This window comes from Argentina silus (assembly GCF_951799395.1).
Source record: "Argentina silus genome assembly, chromosome: 19".
NCBI classification, from domain to species: Eukaryota; Metazoa; Chordata; class Actinopteri; order Argentiniformes; family Argentinidae; genus Argentina; species Argentina silus.
The window spans coordinates 9,582,350-9,600,888 of record NC_139673.1 but is presented as its reverse complement, the minus strand read 5'-3'; the positions used below and the strand labels follow the sequence as shown (position 1 = coordinate 9,600,888).

The 18,539-nt window shown below is 44.1% G+C and overlaps 2 protein-coding genes across 5 annotated transcripts; both read left to right on the top strand.

Annotated features, from left to right (window-relative positions):
• myzap (myocardial zonula adherens protein) lies at positions 1–13,610 on the top strand. Of its 4 annotated transcripts, none has more exons than XM_083691118.1 (14): positions 1–545; positions 1,450–1,530; positions 6,614–6,694; positions 8,199–8,360; positions 8,602–8,694; positions 8,854–8,967; positions 9,289–9,453; positions 10,499–10,624; positions 11,020–11,148; positions 11,277–11,371; positions 11,506–11,611; positions 11,798–11,881; positions 12,223–12,284; positions 12,547–13,610. In XM_083691118.1, the coding sequence occupies exons 1-14, from the start codon at positions 480–482 to the stop codon at positions 12,998–13,000; spliced, it is 1,818 nt and encodes a 605-aa protein (XP_083547244.1). In that variant the 5' UTR covers positions 1–479; the 3' UTR covers positions 13,001–13,610. The 4 variants fall into 4 exon arrangements, with proteins under 4 accessions (XP_083547244.1, XP_083547241.1, XP_083547242.1 ...); XM_083691115.1 differs by having other exon boundaries at positions 6–545; positions 12,178–12,284; XM_083691116.1 differs by having other exon boundaries at positions 7–545; positions 6,617–6,694; positions 12,178–12,284.
• A 385-nt stretch (positions 13,611–13,995) lies between these two features.
• On the top strand, positions 13,996–16,489 carry polr2m (RNA polymerase II subunit M). Its single transcript, XM_083691119.1, has 4 exons — positions 13,996–14,292; positions 14,582–15,181; positions 15,296–15,518; positions 15,843–16,489. The coding sequence occupies exons 1-4, from the start codon at positions 14,171–14,173 to the stop codon at positions 15,972–15,974; spliced, it is 1,077 nt and encodes a 358-aa protein (XP_083547245.1). The 5' UTR covers positions 13,996–14,170; the 3' UTR covers positions 15,975–16,489.
• Positions 16,490–18,539: the final 2,050 nt, after the last annotated feature.

The window sequence follows — 18,539 nt, the reverse complement described above, 5'->3', positions numbered from 1 at the left end:
AGAGAGAGAGAGAGAGAGAGAGAGAGAGCGGTTGCTGAGCGACTGACAGCTCTGTCAGCCAGGTGGAGTCAGGTGGAGTGTCAGGCTGGGCTGGGAGGGACACTGTCATAGTTCCCTACGCTGGAGAGGTGGGGCTGTGTGTGGGGCCACGTAGGACTGGACTAACACAGGCTACACACATCTCTGACTGACACTCAAAGGAATACCAGGTCTTGTGGAGGTCTTATTTCCTGCCCTTTATCAAGTGGAGGAGGAATTCTAGCATTGGACTGTCAGAGTGGAACTTTTCTCTCTCCCCCCCCTCCCCTTCTCTCTCTGGCTGGAACTGGGGGCAGGTGGCCACTGTGTTAGTTTAGTACAGTACTCCGGAAAGAGTGTGAGAGGAAGGGCGAGTGAGAGAGAGAGAGAGAGAGAGAGAGAGAGCGAGAGAGACGGGAAGAGAGAGCAGGGGAGTGGACGGGACAGGGACACAGGGAGACATGCTACGCTACAGCTCGCCTGGAACGGTCACCACCACCGAGGACACTTTGGATCAGTCCAGTGAGGTAAGTGAGTCCCCAGGGGACCAGCTTCTGTCCCGAACAGCACACACACACACACACACACACACACACACACACACACACACACACACCCTCCTCCCTCCTGTTGGAATTTTTCACGCTTGCCCTGGGATATGTTTATCTGCATGAGTGTGTAATGAGAGCCCAGTATAGGGGAGACAAGGCTGTCATGTTTATTTCATCAGCTCCCTGTGCCTAGTAGACCGCTGCACTAAACTGCCATTAGAAACCATTCACAGCTAATGAAGTCCCATGAAAGGATTTACACACAGTATATAGCCAACATTAAAGGCATCTCAATGGGGTTGGATTAATCCCTCTGACGATTATTACACCCTTATGGTTTTACCCTCAACCAAGAGATTATTTTGGCAATATAACTGTCTTAGAAAGTGAGTGCTGCCAAAACATTGAGTTATGTAAATCAGCTCATGGTGAGGAAACTTAGGTTAGAGTAGTCGAGAACAAAGCGGAAACGTCCTTTCATAACCAGCAATTTTCTTTGAAAGCTTCCTCAGCGTAGTTGTATTTCCATAATGTTCGTTTGCGGTGTTGAGGAGTCACAGTCTATAATTAGAAGGACTGGTTGTAGGACTGGCCTGTTGTAGTTGGTCATCATCAGCAACATTCCTCAGCTTCAAGTGTTGACAGCTTGTTGTAAGACAGAATGATGTGTTTATTACCATGTAATAAAATGTTCATTAAGACTCACATAACAAATCATTGTTTAAATGTATCCATTGTTTCATCTAAATGTACCACATGAGGGAATGTGACCAATTCTAAGCAAACTATGCTATTGATGACGGGTACTTGCTGAAAGAGTAGGAATTCAGAGATACTGATTATGTATTGTGTGTCTGTGTTTTTGATTCCTCCACCTTAGAGGTCAATCCGACGTCTCAGACTGACTCTGCATCCTGGGGGTAATGGACAAGATGAGACCAAAAAGACCAACTCTGACACAGTGAGTCTCACCACACACACACACACACACACACACACACACACACACACACACACACACACACACACACACACACACACACACACACACACACACACACACACACACACACACACATCCTCACCAGCTAGTATGTACAGTAATACTGCAACCTGGGTCTTATCTTTTCCCTATCTCACCCCATACACGCCTTCTACCATTAAACATACTCAATCACACTCAATATGAAACCAATGTACTGTAAGTCAGGTGTGACTGACTAGGACCCAGCTTTGTTCTAGTGCTTTCAACACGCCATGAACTCCACGTCTCCACAATACAGAACAAGAAAAAAGGTGGAACCAGTGAATTACGGCTGTTTAGTTATCTGGGACGGTTATGCAATCATATCCTCGCAGGGGTGTGAGCACACATACTGTATGCAAAGACAGCTGTTTCTGATTTCTCTCAGTCCTCTGCACAAAGTTTAGAGGTTGACATGTACCACATTGTCTGTTTCTACCCTTTTCTATTGACAGTATCATACAAATATCTAACCATAAAAAAAGACAAACAAGTCATCAAACCCTGTTCACCAGAACTGATTCTGGAATAATTAGCCATGCGTACAATAGAAAATAAAGAAAGACTGTTTATTTGCCATGCAATCAATTCTCATCAATTGTTGGAATGAATCTTTTTGCACACACCCCCCCCCCCCCCGAGACAACACACACACACTGCACACCCCCCCTCCAAGACATCACACGTGCACACCCCCCCAGGGAGAACAGAGCGCTGGGCTCTGGGTCAGCCATCATTTTTTCGGCGCCCCTGGAGCAATTCGGGGTTAAGTGCCTTGCTCAAGAGCACAACGGCAGTGGTAGGGACCTGGATATGATGCCAGTAACCCTCCAGTCACCAGCTCACATCCAGATCCCTCCTGGAGCGGGGATCGAACCAGCAACCTTCCGATTGTTGGCTGGCCTCTCAAACCTCCAGGCTACCTGCCGCCCAGATACACATACTGTATTTATTTATTTAAATTCATGGTGAAGATGTGCACGGTGTTGACCATAGGCGGTTCGCCCTTAAGCTCTGTTTGTACTTGAGATCTGGCTGGTTAAGCAGAGATGTACTGTATATAGTACTCTAAGTGATGACAGTACGGTGTGTACTGTGTTGAACATTGTAGAGGCTGTAGGGGGTTTCGGTGCTGAGAGCAGGCTTGTGACAGAATGCAGAGTAGGGCATGTACTTTGGCCTTGTACTTTGGCCTTGCATCTGTTCAATATCTACCCTACCTTACCCCACCCCACCCCACCCCTTTACCATCAAAGTTCAACTGATAGCAACTAATGGCGTAATGTCTGATCTCAGGGATGACACCAGCTTGTCTATGTCTGCCCAGTCGGGGAAGCGGTCTCTGTCTGTCTGTCTGTCTGTCTGTCAGTCAGTCCGTCTGTCTGTCTAAAAGGGGCAGCAGTCTCTGTATGTCTGCCTGCCTGTCTGTCTGTCTGTCTGCCTGCCTGGCAGCCTGCCTGCTTGTCTGTCTGTCTGTCAGCAAGCAATTATGACTTTTCTCAATTGTGACTGACTGTATGTACAGTAGCAGTGATTGACATACAGCGCCCTCCATAAGTATTGGAAAGAGGAAGCATTTTGTCTTATTTTAACTCTATACTCCAACAGTTTGGATTTGAAATCAAACAATTACTATGAGGTTAAAGTAGAGATTCTCTTTTTCAGATTGGGTTCAAAATTTAGAAAGTACAGCATGTTTTAAACATACTCTACTCTATTTCAGGGATCCAAATGTACTGGAAAAAATCATATAATGTCCAAATAAAGTACTCATGTTTAGTATTTGGTTGACAGTCCTTTGCATGCAGTAACTGCTTGAAGTCTGCAACCCATTGACCCCAACAGACACTGGGTATCTTCTCTGGTGATGCTCTGCCAGGCCTGTACTGCAGCCATCTTCAGTTGTTGTTTGTTTTGAGGTCTTTTTGCCTAAAGTCAGCCATCTTCAGTTGTTGTTTGTTTTGAGGTCTTTTTGCCTAAAGTTTTTGCTTGTCATCAGGAAATGAAATGCATTTTCAATTGGATTTAAAACAGAAGATTGACTTGGCCAGTCAATAACTTTTTGGCCCTGAAAAACTCCCTAGTTGCTATGGCAGTATGCTTGGGGTCATTGTCTCACTGTATGATGAAGCTCCATCCAATAAATGTGGAGGCATTTTCTTGTACTCCAGCAGACCAGATGTTTCTGTACACTTCTGAATACATTCTGCTGCTGCTGTCAGAAGTAACATGATCAATTAAGACAAGTTAGCCAGTTCTTGTGGCAGCTATACATGCCCAAACCATTGCTCCCCCTCCACCATGTTTCACAGATGTGGTATGCTTTAAATCTCGGCAGATCCTTTTTTCTCCAAACTTTCCTCTTGCAATCACTCTTATACATGATCATATTCGTCTTATCTGTCCAGACCTCTGCAGGCTTTTTAGGTACTTTTTAGCAAACTGTAACCTGACCATCCTTTTTGAGGATAACTTGTGGTTTTGCACCTTCCAATGGGACAGTTGTTTTAGGGTTTTTCTTAATTATGGTGAGCATTCTTTGGTCATCTATTGTAGAGGTCTTCCTTGGCCTACCAGCCCATTTGCGATTACTGAGCTCACCAGTGCTTTCTTTCTTTTTGAATGATGTTATAAACTGTTGATTTTGGTAAGTTTAAGGTTTTGACTACATGTTAACAGACACCAATAGCATACTCCAAGGGCAAATGCAAAGCTACGAATAAATACTAAACATTGACAGTTCTCTTATGCCTGCACAAATGATGTGACAGAACATATTGTACCTGACTATTGTACCTGACTTGTACTCAGAAACACCTGTCAAGCCAATTGTCCAATACTTTTGGAGCCCTGAAATTGGGGGTACTATGTATACAAAGGGTTGTACTTTCTAAATGGTGAAACCAATCTGAAAAAAGAAAACACTGATACTGAGTATAGAGCTAAAAGAAGACAAAATGCTTCCTCTTTCCAATATTTATGGAGGGCACTGCAAGTCTTGTCTTGTTGTCAATAATGCCAGTTTAGTATTCATAGGTGCAATGGATAAACTTTGAATAAATAAAACAGTAGTCAGAGGATGGTGACCTGCATTGAGTGTGGAACACTAACTGAATGCTGCATATTTCTATGGGCATTCCCATCCTTGAAACCAGAGTTGTTTCATGGTTGAACTTCCTTTAGATGTTATCTGCAGAGGAATGTAAAATATAGGCAATACTCCCCATATTATACACAGATACTTGGGACTGTAGTTGGAACCGAAACCTGGATGGCAGGAAACAAAAAGACTTGGCATGTGACGGAAAAAGAAACAGAGAGGAAGAAAGAAAACAGGCAAGACAAGATAGCTGAGTGACGAGTATATGCTGTGAAGACAGAGCTTTTTTAAGACAGAGCTTCTGTTTCAGCGGGAACAATGACAAAAGAGAAATAAAAAAAGGGTGTGTTCTGTAACCTGAGACTCTGTGGGAGACAGGCCTATCAGTGTCTGTGGGCTGGATGTGGTGTAATGCATCTTTTCCGCGCGAACTGTGTGGAACTTTAGCACAGAGGCGCTACGACTGGAGTTTAACAGCCTGCAGCTATAGATGTTATTGCCACAAAGGTTTCATGTCAAAAGATAGTCATCAAAGACAATGACAATGTCAAAGACAATGTCAAAGACAATGCCATTCTATCAACTGGGATACATGAGCAAATCTTTGTGCTCCTGACATGACATGTATGGCAACTTCCACACGTGCAGACGGCCTACTTGCCCTCAGGAAAGGAAATACAGGACACGTATTTATTTATCCCAGTGGAGCCTTTCATTCTGCAATCGTGTACAAAAACAGCTAGGCTTGGGCAATATTATATGAAATGTAAATCAATGAGAATAAAGGCAAACATTTCACACTGCTTTGATAGAGTGTTATTTGGACTAAGGCTCTTTCATCTGTCGGTGATTACATAACAGAGGGTGCCAGTGGTTTCTCAGAGCAGGGTCAAGTTCCTCCAGCATGAGGTAAACACTGTGTGCACGGCCCCCCTTCTCTTCCTGGATGAAACTGCTCTGTTGCAGCTCAAGTCAAGAATCCATGGGGAAATATATTCTGCAAATACGCTCCAACATCAGATAATGTACTACTTAATATTTACACCTAACATAGCCTGTCATATTTAGTTATTTGAGAGGGAGTGTACAGTCACTCTTGTAGCTGTGGCCATAAAACATGATGACAGGCATTCTTCTCTCCCATCTATTGGAATTCACATTGCCTATTAGGAGCCCCTCATAATTCCTCAGCCAGGCTGCTCTGTGGATTATCTAGGGTGGAAATGTGAAGCTCTGTCCAGCTCAGGAGGCCATGAAACAACACTGGCCTCATTGTTCTTGGTCCTCGTCTCTCTCTCTTTCTCTCTCTCTCTTTCTCTCTCTCTCTTATCTTTTGGTCAGGAGGACGGGGGGACGCTGCCTGGAGGTCTTGGCTGAAGTTCACTCTGCAAATATTTATTCAGCAGGGAAGCTCTCTTTTCTTTTCTGAGAAACAAGAGCTTTTAAATGTTGTCGTCGGTGATGTTCAAATATCAGACTCTGTGCTGTAGGAGTTTGTTATTGAAGGGTTAAGTCGTGTCAAAAACCATGTCATTTCCCCGCTCCTATTCCTACGGGTGTTGCAGTATTCAGAAAACACATGGGGTATGACTAAATGAGGACTAGAACTCTGATCATATAAATCAAATTACGGTTGTGAATGTATGTCCACAGTATGTGAACATTCAGCAGTTGTAATCTGTCATCAACAGTTTGATGACAACAGATAAATGGTACACACATTAAAACTCTATCTCATGGCTTTTCCTTACACAGAGGAATGTGTCGTGTCAGCTACTTTGATGTATATCATTTGCAAACCAAATATGTGGATTCCAAAAAAACTCATTTCAAGGTGTCAGTAATGGCCAGGTTCCAGTGTCTCCGTATATGGTGACAACAACATATGTGTTATTGAGTGTTTGTTGTTCTCTGCAAGAGAAGGTTGTCAACGGCTCCTTGAAGAAGAAGAACGGCCTGATCCAAAGAGAGAGACCAGCTGGCAGAGAGTCACCTGTTCAGGTACAGTAGACAACCACAAACAAACACAAGATGAGTGATAATGGCAGAATACAGAATACATGGTTAGTACAGTAAGTCTAGACTTACAGAGACTCCCTGAGGTAAACTCTGCTATCGGTGCATGAACTAGAAAGATGCAAACTATTCACTGTTGCACGTGAACCTACTCTCAGATAAATCCAAGTGTTGATCAGTATTTTTATTGTAGTGTGTTGTGCTGATGTGCTTGTCACAGTGGATACAACCAGTTCCTCTGACTCCAAACAGATTACCAAAGGTCATAGAGACCTGTGTGCAGATACAGCAAATGTATCATAGGCACCCAGATACACACCGAACACTTTATTAGGAACACTATACTAATACTGGGTAGGGCCTCCCTTTGCGCTCAAAACAGCCTCAATTCTTCGTGGCATTGATTCCACAAGATGTTGGAAACATTCCTTTGAGATTCTGGTCCATGATAATTGCATCATGCAATTCGTGCAGATTTTTCAGGTGCACTTTCAAGCTGTGAATCTCCCGTTCTACCACATCCCAAAGCTGTTCTATTGGATTCAGATCCGGTGACTGGGAAGGCCACTGAAGAAGATGACTTTTGCTTTGTGACATGGTGCATTGTCCTGCTGGAAGTAGCCATTAAAAGATAGGTAAATTGTGGCCGTGAAGGGATGCACATGGTCAGGAACAATACTCAAATAGGCTGTGGCATTCAAGCGATGATTGATTGGTATTAACGGGCCCAAAGTGTGCCAAGAAAACATTCCCCACACCATTACACCACCTCCACCATGAGAAGGCGTACAGGTGTTCCTAATAAAGTCTTCGGTGAGTGTATACTCTCTACATGAGTCATACTGGAGTCACAAGGAAGGTCGTTGTGTGTTGTTCCTCTATTAAACAATGTGGAGTAAAGATAAGAGACTGCTCAGGTGTGTGAATAGAGAATGCATCTATAGCACATTGTTTCAATCAGTCAATAAGACTGAGCAGATATTTGCATTGTGCTGTGTGATATGACAAGATTGAAATGTGAGCTGTTGTATATCTGGGTCACTCAATAAATTCCTCCTGTCATACATACATGTACAGTATTGAGCCTCCCCAATTCCTGGTAGTGCTCCTACAGGACAGTGAGAGCCTTGGGAGCCTGGTTTAAGGAAGGAACAATAGGCAGGCAGCAGGAGCTTATGTACTGGGTTGCAGAAACATGACACCCTCACTGCACCCTGCATACTGTTTTAGTTGCTGGTTCTCAACCTCCAGTTTCGAGTACTCAGCAGCAATTCTCGAAAATACCTGAGCATGCGCACGTATGCACGCACACGCACGCACGCACGCACACACACACACACACACACACACACACCCACACGAAACACACAGACACACACACACACACACACACACACACACACACACACACACACACCCACCCACACCCACACACAGGGCCAGTGAAGTGTGCCTAGAAACCTGACCGGAATTATCCTGTCTCCCTCAGCGCCCCGGAGCCTTGACCAATGGGGCGACAGAGATGTCGCCGCAGAGCGGGCCCAAGGTGTACGGTGTGGTGCAGAGGACGGGCACGGACAGACAGCAGGAAGTGATGGCGTGCGAGTGGTCCGTCAATCACCTGAGAGATGAGATGAGGTACATCAGGGAGGTGAGTGGAGACAGGAGAGGACGAGGACGAGGATGAGGATGAGGACGAGATGATTGGTCGTCAAGGAGTGTAAACAAACAAACATAGCCGAGACCTACAGTACAGTACACCAGCCAACCTGGCTCTGTGTCCTGGCCACCAGCCCCTCCATGCAGGATTCATATGGATCTGATGACCTGGAGCGATGTGAAGCGATGAGGATGGATTACTTACATGGGTGTGTTATCTCTGTGTCGCACAGGTGAGAGATTCTCTCGAGAAGGTCCGGGAGCGGATGTACGGACAGTTTGGAGGAATGCAACAGTCAGTGGAGAAGCTATCACAAGATATCAGGGTAAGAAATGCACAATCACGTGGTCAATATAACCACCGTCAATATCATTGATTGGAGCTCAACAACAACAAAAAAGAAATGTCCTTGAATTCCTCATTAAAACAAAACCGTAGATAGAATAGATAGGGAGATCATAACCTGCCGTGTGTTTCTCTCCAGGTCGCCAACTCCCACAGGCGCAGTCTGGAGTCGGAGGTGAGGGTTCGTACTGCGGCCCTAGACAGCTTCGACCAGATGAACAGCTCTCTCATATCTGCCAACATCGACCTGCAGGTACACATACATCAGTGACACTGTTACACAGGCCTCGCTGACAACCCATGTCTCATAACACTCTGCTTCAACTCCTCTCAAGGTACTCTCCATTGAAGATGCTTTTTTTAGTCTAGGATTAGGTTTGTCCTCTCAAACAGAGATGTATGTGAATGTACTGTACTGTACTCCCTGGACGCCTTGTCGAATTTTCATTTTCTAGATCACGTATTTTCTAAGCTGTTCTCAGTTTCAGAGAATGAGTGAGACTCTCCTCTGTTGATTGCCTGCTGCAAGCCTACTGTATGACGGTCTGGGTAGGTTTGAGGAATAAAAAAGTAGGTTCCTTTACAGAAATCTCTTCTGGAGGGCTGTCAGACCCGGGTGGACACCCGTGATGAGATGAAGAATCTGCGGCGCACCTGTGAGCAGGCTGAGGAGAAGCTAAAGGAGAGGGAGAAGCAACTGGCCACTGCCAACGCAGAAAACCTCACACTCAAACAACAGGTAGGCTGTGACTGTGTACAGACTTGAATACAGACAGTGCACATCATTGTAGTCAAAGTTACATTTACATTTATGGCATTTACCAGACGCCTTTATCCAAAGCGACTTACAACAAATACATTTGTTTAAGTAAGTGAATCATCTATCCATCAGTCATCATAAGATAAAGTAATCAATGCACAGACCAGGGGCCATAGGCAGTCACAATGCTAGAAGAAGCATTTTTTTATTAACAGGAGAGAAACTTGTACAAGGGGGTAGTGGGGGTGAAGAGGTCTTTAGGAGGGAAAGTGGAGTGCTATCAAAATGACACTATGGCTATGGCTAATGCAATCGTGGTAGAGCGTCATGTGTCAAATGAGACAGTGAGCTGACCACCAAACAGTGGCCATGTCAAGTTTTGTCTTGTTCCTCCCGTCAGAGCCTATCAGAGAATGAGCCTGGTAGAGATTGCTGAGAGGGGCTCACTGCTGAGGGCTTCACGGCACTCCTACAGGCTAGGCATGTACCCTGTGATCACTTAACGAATGCAGAGTTGAAGCAACAGATTAGATTGGTGTTGGATTGACTTGACTTTGAGATAAGCCCACAGGTCTTCATATTAACACCGACTGGACCTAATTTGTGTGATCTGACCAATTTATCATTGATTTCTCTCAGTGCACCCTGCTCTACTGTGGGTTCAATTTATATTCCTCTCTCCTCCAGTCTCCGCATATTCTCTGCTTGATTTCATCTGCTACATGGCCTGGTTCTTTCATTCAACGCTTGATCTCTCTCCCTGACTCAATGTCTGCTCTGATCTCTGAACACTCAAACTCAGCTCTATGTCATGATGAATGACAGGTTATGACATTTCAATCTCAGTTTTCAAGTCAGGTCAAACAGACATTGCCCTTAGCACTGATATGTTTGAGTTCATACAGTTAATATGGTATCAAAAGAGGCTGCAATTCCCTTTATCATGAATCAAACTTTCTTGAATTCAAATGTCATCCTATGAAACTGGCCCTACTAAGCATCAAGGTTTCCTTATGTTGTTCAGGTGGACTCGTCTCAGGAGGCCAACAGCCATGCAGTCCAGGAGGTGACGACGAGGCTTCAGAGGCAGCATGAAGAGAGGCTGATGGAGGAACGGAGGATGCACAGAGAGGAGATTGAGAACCTACAGGTAGGCCTACATCATTATGTCTCCTCCCATCACTTCATCACATCCTATTCATTCAATACCAATCGAAATATGGTGCTGTTTGATAAATCACGAAGGAAAACCAAAGCAGGAGATATCTTGAAATATCCACCATCTTGAAATCTTAAATAGAATCTTAAATCCTAAACCTTACATAAGGTATGTGTAACAGGTTTCCAAAGTGACACTGTGGTTTTACGAGTGGTATGCGTCTCCCTCTAGTGGTACAAATAACAGACTTACTACTGCAATACAGATAATTCACGAGTAGAACTGTTGACAGTCAAAAGCCCCCCATCACTTTGTATGATAAGAACACACATGGCCTACAGTATGAGCTGTTTACATGAGCAATTATACGTGTTTCTATCAACCAGGCCCAAATTGATGAGTATGTGAGGCGATTGGAGGAGGCAGAGAGGAATGCTAAGATTGCAGTGGCCAAGATCGCTGAGAGGGATCAACGGATCAGTGAGGTGGAGCGCCTACTGGACTGTATGGGACAGGTAGGCCCAGGGTCATCATCAAACATGCAGCATCATGGAAGATAGCCTACTGTAGTATCGACATCATTTTCAGGTAAATAACGTGGGCAAGATTCATTCAGTATCGATAATATTCATATTTGTTTCAGGAAAAAGGCCACCTTCACAAGAAACTGCAGGAATGTGAACAACGCTTACGCTTGATGGAGCTCACAGACAAAACAGATGCGGTTGCAACCAAGAGGTACTAATACAGTATCAACCCAAATGTGTTGGGTATGATACGTGATTGATAACGATATAACATTAGAATGCGTTGATACAAGTTGGTCTTACCTGAGGTTTGCCAAGCTGACAGACCTGCTGGTCTTCCAACAGGTCTGAGCAGATACAAGAGGAGGCCTCTGAACTCCGGGAGAGAATCAAGCACCTGAATGACATGGTCTTCTGTCAGCAGAGAAAGGTCAAAAGCATGATAGAGGAGGTGAGGAACGACATACAAACATATAGACTTTTGACACACACATTTGTTTGTACAATCAACATTCATTTACATACATCCAATACTGGCAGACAAACAGTCAGTTGCTGTCAGGTAATGCAAATGAGTACTTTGTAATGTGGGTTGAGGTTAATACACGGAGACATGAATGTGTTTTTCCTCGTGAAGGTTGAATCATTACGAGCGAAAGTGGCACAGAAGGATATGTTCATTGCCGAGCTTCTGGACAGAATCGCTATCGTGGACTGTGAGGTAAGACTAGACGGGACTTCCCAGCCCCCTCTTCACCGTCTAGACAAGTCATTACAAATGCATGCGCACGGTAGTGAAAACTTTGACTTTATGAGAAGATTTACTCAGTACCCCCTTGCTTTTGAGTGTCAATCGGCGTGTGCTTTTTTTTTTTTTTTTTACTGTACTTCTCAATTCGCTTTCGCAGCTGTAGTGACATCAGTACCTGTTTCTGTCTCAAACGCTTGGATTGCATCATAATCATCTCATTTGCATGGATCTGATCTGACTCTGCTCTGCTCTTTTCCTCTTCCTAGAATAATGAGTTAGAAGACAAGCTGAAGTATTTTATGTCTGTACAGAGTGAGACAAGAGAAGTCAGGCAAACCAGAGAGATAGGAGTGGGCTGTGACCTGCTCCCCAGGTAAGGACATTGACATGTATATTTACATTTACATTTATGGCATTTAGTAGACACCTTTATCCAAAGCGACTTACAACAAATACATTCATTTAAGTAAGTGAATCATCTATCCATCAGTCATCATAAGATAAAGTAATCAATGCTCAGACCAGGGGCCATAGGCAGTCACAATGCTAGAAGAAGGACATGTACTATAAGGGTTTCTGTCTGGCAAGGTTGATTCTTAGTCTGCTTATTCTCCTTTCTCCTTTTGCTTCCACAGACCTGAAATGCAGAGGGGTGACGTTGAATCTAACATCAAACCTCCGCCAAGCCAATACCAACCCAGACAAAGCCCAACCCAACACCGTCCTCTATCAACCCATCTTCAGGCTAGGGCGTTCAGATCCAGTCCACCACCACCCAGCCGACTGGAGTCTAGCCTCCTCAGGTTCACTCCTCTCGAGTACAGCAGGTTTCTGGAATCTAATCCCTCAAGATCTTGTGGAACTCTAACAAGCCCAACACTAACTGCCCCGCTAAGACCAGACCAAACCACCAGGACAGATGAGTCTGCCTCAGATCAAACCTCAGACATGGCCTCAGGTTTAGAAGAGTCTACTTCAGCCCTATCCTATTCTAGAACCAGATCAAGTCCATCCAAAATCTACACACCTTTCATGAAGCTTATGGAGATGACAGCAAATATTAACATAGAGAATCGTATGGAAAATTAATTTGATACATAGACTTATTTAGCATACTTTACACAGTACTGTGCTGTAAATTATGAAGAGGCTATATTGCACATATGTAAATAATATGTTTTGTAAATAATATGTTTGAAAATGGTATATTGAAGGGTTCAATTTTGTTTTGTTTACAGTGAATGTACACATATGGTTTATGGAACTCTTGAATGAAGGTTTATATTTATACTCTATCCTTTTCCTGAAATGTTTTGTTTGCTCTGTATAAATGAGATGACATTTGTTATTTGGCAAATTATGTAACTGAAATATTTATGAAATATGCTTTGTGCCTTTGTTATCCACCTAATCACTGATATCACAAACCGGTGGTGAGAATCTGTTGCTTTTTTCTATGATTAAATATTATTTAAGTTTATAACTGACAAAACTGAAGAACTGTATTTCTAGTAATGCAGTAACTGCCATCCCTGAGCCAGAGGCACAGATATTGTCTACACTGCCAGGACTGTGTGTCCAAGAGGTGTTTTGAACAATGAAGCCATAGCTTTATGATGTGCCTTTCTTGGCTGATACATATCCATTGCATCTAATGTAGTGTATGTTTTGAAAATAAAGATAATACAATCGACCATCTCGAATGTGTGATTGTAGAATTCATGCAAGTTTGCAACTGTGTCCTAAAATTCCAAACATCACGTGTTACTGTTATATTCACCAATGTAGTTGTTGCTTTAAAACGCTGGGTGGCGCCATCTGATCAACGACGTGCCCTGTCGTCTGTGATGTGCGTCCCTTGCTATGGTCTTGATCTCACTGACACGTGCTTTGAAAAAAAGTATGTTCCATCACAGATAACTAAACGAATACAATTAGGGGATAACATCTGCTACTGAGAGAATACCCAGATAAAGAAATAATAAGAAAAGAGATTTGTTTCAACCCATGTTCTTCTATGGTACATGTGATCGGCGCTACTTCCGGTTCCTCTTCCGGTTTGTAGTGACAGCGCTGTCATGTCAACATGTCATCATGACTGGACTATTATCTCATCTTTGTCAGTTAGCTGGAGTATATAATACTGAATATCCATGCCCAGCACTTGGTGAAATATTACGCGAATGAACTAAGCAGCATATGTCTTTATAAGGCTAACTCATTAGGTATTTAGCCATCTTTTTTTTGGGCGGAATTTAGATGACAATGTCCTCATCATCGTGGAGAGAGGAACGTCAGGGACTAGTGGGTGATCTCAGTAGCAAGAGCAAAGAACAACTTCATGAATTACTTTCACGCCAAAATAAATTATTATCGAACAAGTAAGTAACTTTGTCTTGCGCCGTTCATCTGATAGCTGCTCAGATGGCCAGAGCCTAACTTTAGTGAATGTGATAATAACTTTAGACATCCTAGGGCTATATCTCCAAATCCCTACTTCTATGCAAGACGATCTATTCTGCCTGTTAGCTATCCATGAATAGTAATAAAATATGCTGTAGCCTATTGATTATGTTTAATATCTGGATGATTTATCTTGCTAGCTTGTGGTTGAATACTGCCAACTGCTGTGTTGATAGAGACTGATTTGATATTCATTGTTATCAACAGGAGGTTCATCCAGACCCTTCCGGACAAAGGGAAAAAGATCTCGGACTTTGCAGAGAGAGTGCGCCTTGCTCTCGCCCACCAAGAAGAGGAGGAGAGGAAGCAGGACCTGTTGTTAACTGTCAGGACAGAGCTGCAGTCCAAATACCAGCAGGCTTTGACACAACGACAACCTGCTCTACCAGGAACCTCCCACCAGAGCAGGCAAGATGGGGACACAGCACGGGAGAAAGTTCAAGAGATGAATGTCTCACCCCTCTCACCTCGTGTGCTGGAAGTTAACGGCACTGACGAGCAACAAGTCAACACTGTCCTACCTAAAGTGTCTGCTGTTGGGACTGACCCTGCCGGTGGTGATGCTGGGGCCCCTCTGAACTCTGATAGGACAAAAGAGGGTGATCTGGTTGAGGCCTTGCAGAGGGTCAGTCTGTCTGAACACACTAGTGCCGCTTCCACTGACTCCCCTGAAGACACACTGTGCAACACAGCTTCTGTCTTTCCCCGCTATGGCAGACAGCCACTGAAGAAACCACACTACATAGAGGTCCTGGAGAAGACAGAAAAGAATGTGTTTACAGCGAGACACAAGTTTAAGCCAAATCAGTAAGTCCTTCATATCGTATCGTTATGTGTCTTGAAAGCCTGCTCCATGTTGTGATGGACGAGAAGATATGATACTGTTTGAAATACCGGCTCTGTTTCTATGATGTTTTGCAGGCTGGTCCCTAAGACAAACGGCTCCCATTCAAGCTCCCCGTCACCCAGCCCTTCCCCCGGGGGTTATGCACCTATCTCAGCCGAGGCCAGGAAGGAGAGGGACAAGAAGCACATTGACGACATCACTGCGGCCAGGCTTCCCCCTCTGCACCACAGCCCCGCCATGTTACTGTCCCTGGAAGAGTCAGCTGACCTGCAGTGTGAGCAGACCAGGAAATACAAGGTGAGCCCAGTGGCAACATATGTCTGACAAACTCACACCACAACATAGCCCTGCATACTGTCACGAAGGAAGGCCATTGAATTAAAAACACTGCACTGTTCAGTCCAGTACTGACATGATCAAAACACCCTCAAACTACAGTATAAGTATGACTCTCTACCACACATAGATTGTTGTCATCTCGCCGAGGCTACAGTACGCTCAAACCTACGCACATACTTTCCAGAGTACTTTCTTTTCTCAGATTAGCGCTTTGTTGGCGTCCAGGTTTTTTCGCCCTTTTCATGTCAGCATCCTTTTCCGTGCCCATTGTGTTTGTTTCAGGAGTTGCAGGCCAACATGGCAGCCCAGAAGCTGTCTGAGGGGCTGGGCCTCAGCATGGGGAGCTACAACCCTGAGGGGGGCCCACTGGACGCCTACCGGGAGGTTCATGACCAGTCCTCAGAGGAGGACTAATCCTGAGGGGCCTGCGTGGGGAAACCCAGCGTGACCCCTGACCCCCCCGAGACGACAGGCTTTGGGCCCTGCGTCAGAGCCTATGGAAGGGGATTTTCAGTACAAAGACGAAGAGCCTTAAGGGAGATGGTCATGGGCATTGCCTATTGTGAAGGCGTAGTGGGTGTCCCAGTCTACCAACTCAGGGAGATGAATTGTGTGAGGCTTGGTTCACCTTCAGTGATTCACTGGGTTGTCAACCAATCAGCATCGTGTCCAGTTTATTTAGAGCTGCTCCAGAACCCTCATTTTGGGTGATGTTGTGTTAACCTCTTGCTGGGATCATCGGTATCTCACCATGTAGTCGGAGAGAGTAGATGATTTCCTGTAAAATGTCCAGAGAAGACTGGCGTCAGTTGTGCGATGAGGCTGCAATGTTGTCAGGTACTGTTAAGCATTTGCATTTCCAAAAAGACTGCAAAGTCATGAACTGTCTCTAAATCCAAGAATTGTTAAGAAAATATTTTTGTATGATATTTTCCTCCATCAGTGTTATGTGAAATAAAACTGTTCTTTTAATGAATGACTTTTGCTTAATTTGTCCAGTTCCAAATGGTTTGAATACTACCTATTAAAGGTGGAAGTGGTTAATGGCTGTTTTAGATCAACCAGTGTGCTGACATCTTCCAGCAGAATGTTTTGTTAACCCTGCAATGGTTTGACGAGAGCAATGACTCAGCCGTCGTTTCAAGCCTGTGTGATGTTATCAGTGGAGAAATCTGTGACACGCTTTAGAAGATTAATATACGGGTAGTGAAATATTGAAGCTTGATGGAATCGGCCCAATGGCTGTGAAATACATCTGGATCGCATTTGGATCGTGTTACTGCTCCGAGTGGCAGGGAATGATGGGATGGCAGCAGTCTGACGTGACATATGGCAAAAATACAATTTTTTAGCTTTGCTAATGCTGATAAGGAGTGCCAACAACATTAAAAGTCTTCCCAAACAGCCATTCCCATCACCTCTATTCCAATCCTCTCTGAAAGTTACACAGGCCATTTTGACTTTAGTACGATTGAGGAATTTTAATGAGGAAAAAGAGAAGTGATTGAGGCAAGCTTCGAGGGAAATGAGGGAGAATTCATGTGGGTCTGAGCTCTGTGGTAGATGCTCCTTGATAACCTCTGGTAATTGCTGCTGAAGCATTGGTGGGAGCTGCTTTAGAAAAAACACCATCTGGCTGCTGTGTGTTTAGACATAGGCTCTGACGGACTCCAGAAAGCCTCTGCTCTGACGTCCAATAATAAATATGTCAGCCAGCCCTAGAGAGGATCTTCCTTGTACTGGGATTAATTAGGGCCTACCTTGCTTACATAAAATGTGGAGACTGTTACCAATTACGGGGTGCATTTTTTCCTGCAGCTTTATTCCACGGGTATCTACCCTACGCTATCATCCACACAAGTACGATATGGCTGAGCTGGAACCAAACATGCATTCTATGGCCAGAGCCTTTAAGTTGTTAGTTTGGAAGGTTGTTTATACTTGTGGTGAATCCCACACCCCATTCCCTCAGATTAATAAACTGTTCATGAGGTAGTCTGCAAGTGATTTGCTCCGACTGTGAGTCCGAAATCACACGTCTCGAGGGAGCAGGAATAATTTGGGATTGGGAGGGGGAAAATGGCATATGATTTCAAAAACGACCTGTTCAAAGAGCAGCCAGCTTGGCCCTACAATGAACATATGATGTATAGACTGGCATTTAGATCCATTTGGATCCTCAGTGGGATGATTGCATTATGTTTGCCCGGTTACAAAAGTCTGAGGTCATTTGCTTTTTTTTCCTCCCCATTCTCTCTCTCTCTCCCTCTCTCATGTTTTTCACTTTCTTTCTTTTTTTCAAAGCACAAAAGGATATGAAATAATGCCCCACTCAGCAGCTTTCTGCATATAGGGTTACAGTTTATCTCCTCATCCCAATTAGAACCAGCTCTGTCTTTTCCGACTCCGACGGAATTGAATTATGTGTTCCAGGTTTTTTCGTTTCATTCATTGGTATTTTGATCTGTGCCTCGTTGATGAATTGTACATGTCAATGTACTTTTTCCTTTTATGATGTCGAGCTTTTTTTTAACTCAGCGGTATTTTGCCGGAGATCTGTTTTCATAATACAGTCTTGATGCATGGAAGACATACCTCAAAGCAGGTCAGAAAATGGCAGTGTTTTGATAACACAGACAATATTGTTTTCACTGGGTCGGTGTTGTAGAACTGGTATTACTGCATTTTCTCATGGAACTACTTGTCAAAGCTCAAAGCAAAGGCAGACAAGGGCAACCCCTCCTCAGTACCTCTAACCTCAAACCTTCACCTGGTCTCCAACATGAGATTCTTAAACAGTTGTTCCTTTAGTTGACATGGAGATGTGATGTTACCTCAGAGAAATAATAACAGAGCATAAAGCACACGATAAATGCTTTTAAAAAGCCGACATATCTGTTAACGTCATATGAATCGATGTTTATTTATGAGTCTGTTCCGGTCGACTGCTCTTCTAAATAAGCCCAGGTTGTTCTGAGC

Excerpts from the sequence above, each read along its gene's own strand:
- myzap (XM_083691115.1), top strand. The coding sequence starts at position 480 with ATGCTACGCTACAGCTCGCCTGGAACGGTCACCACCACCGAGGACACT. Across the intron at positions 11,149-11,276 it reads TACTGGACTGTATGGGACAG|GAAAAAGGCCACCTTCACAA; the intron begins GTAGGCCCAGGG and ends TATTTGTTTCAG. Across the intron at positions 12,285-12,546 it reads GGCTGTGACCTGCTCCCCAG|ACCTGAAATGCAGAGGGGTG; the intron begins GTAAGGACATTG and ends TTGCTTCCACAG.
- polr2m (XM_083691119.1), top strand. The coding sequence starts at position 14,171 with ATGACAATGTCCTCATCATCGTGGAGAGAGGAACGTCAGGGACTAGTG. Across the intron at positions 14,293-14,581 it reads AATAAATTATTATCGAACAA|GAGGTTCATCCAGACCCTTC; the intron begins GTAAGTAACTTT and ends TGTTATCAACAG. Across the intron at positions 15,519-15,842 it reads AGCAGACCAGGAAATACAAG|GAGTTGCAGGCCAACATGGC; the intron begins GTGAGCCCAGTG and ends TGTTTGTTTCAG.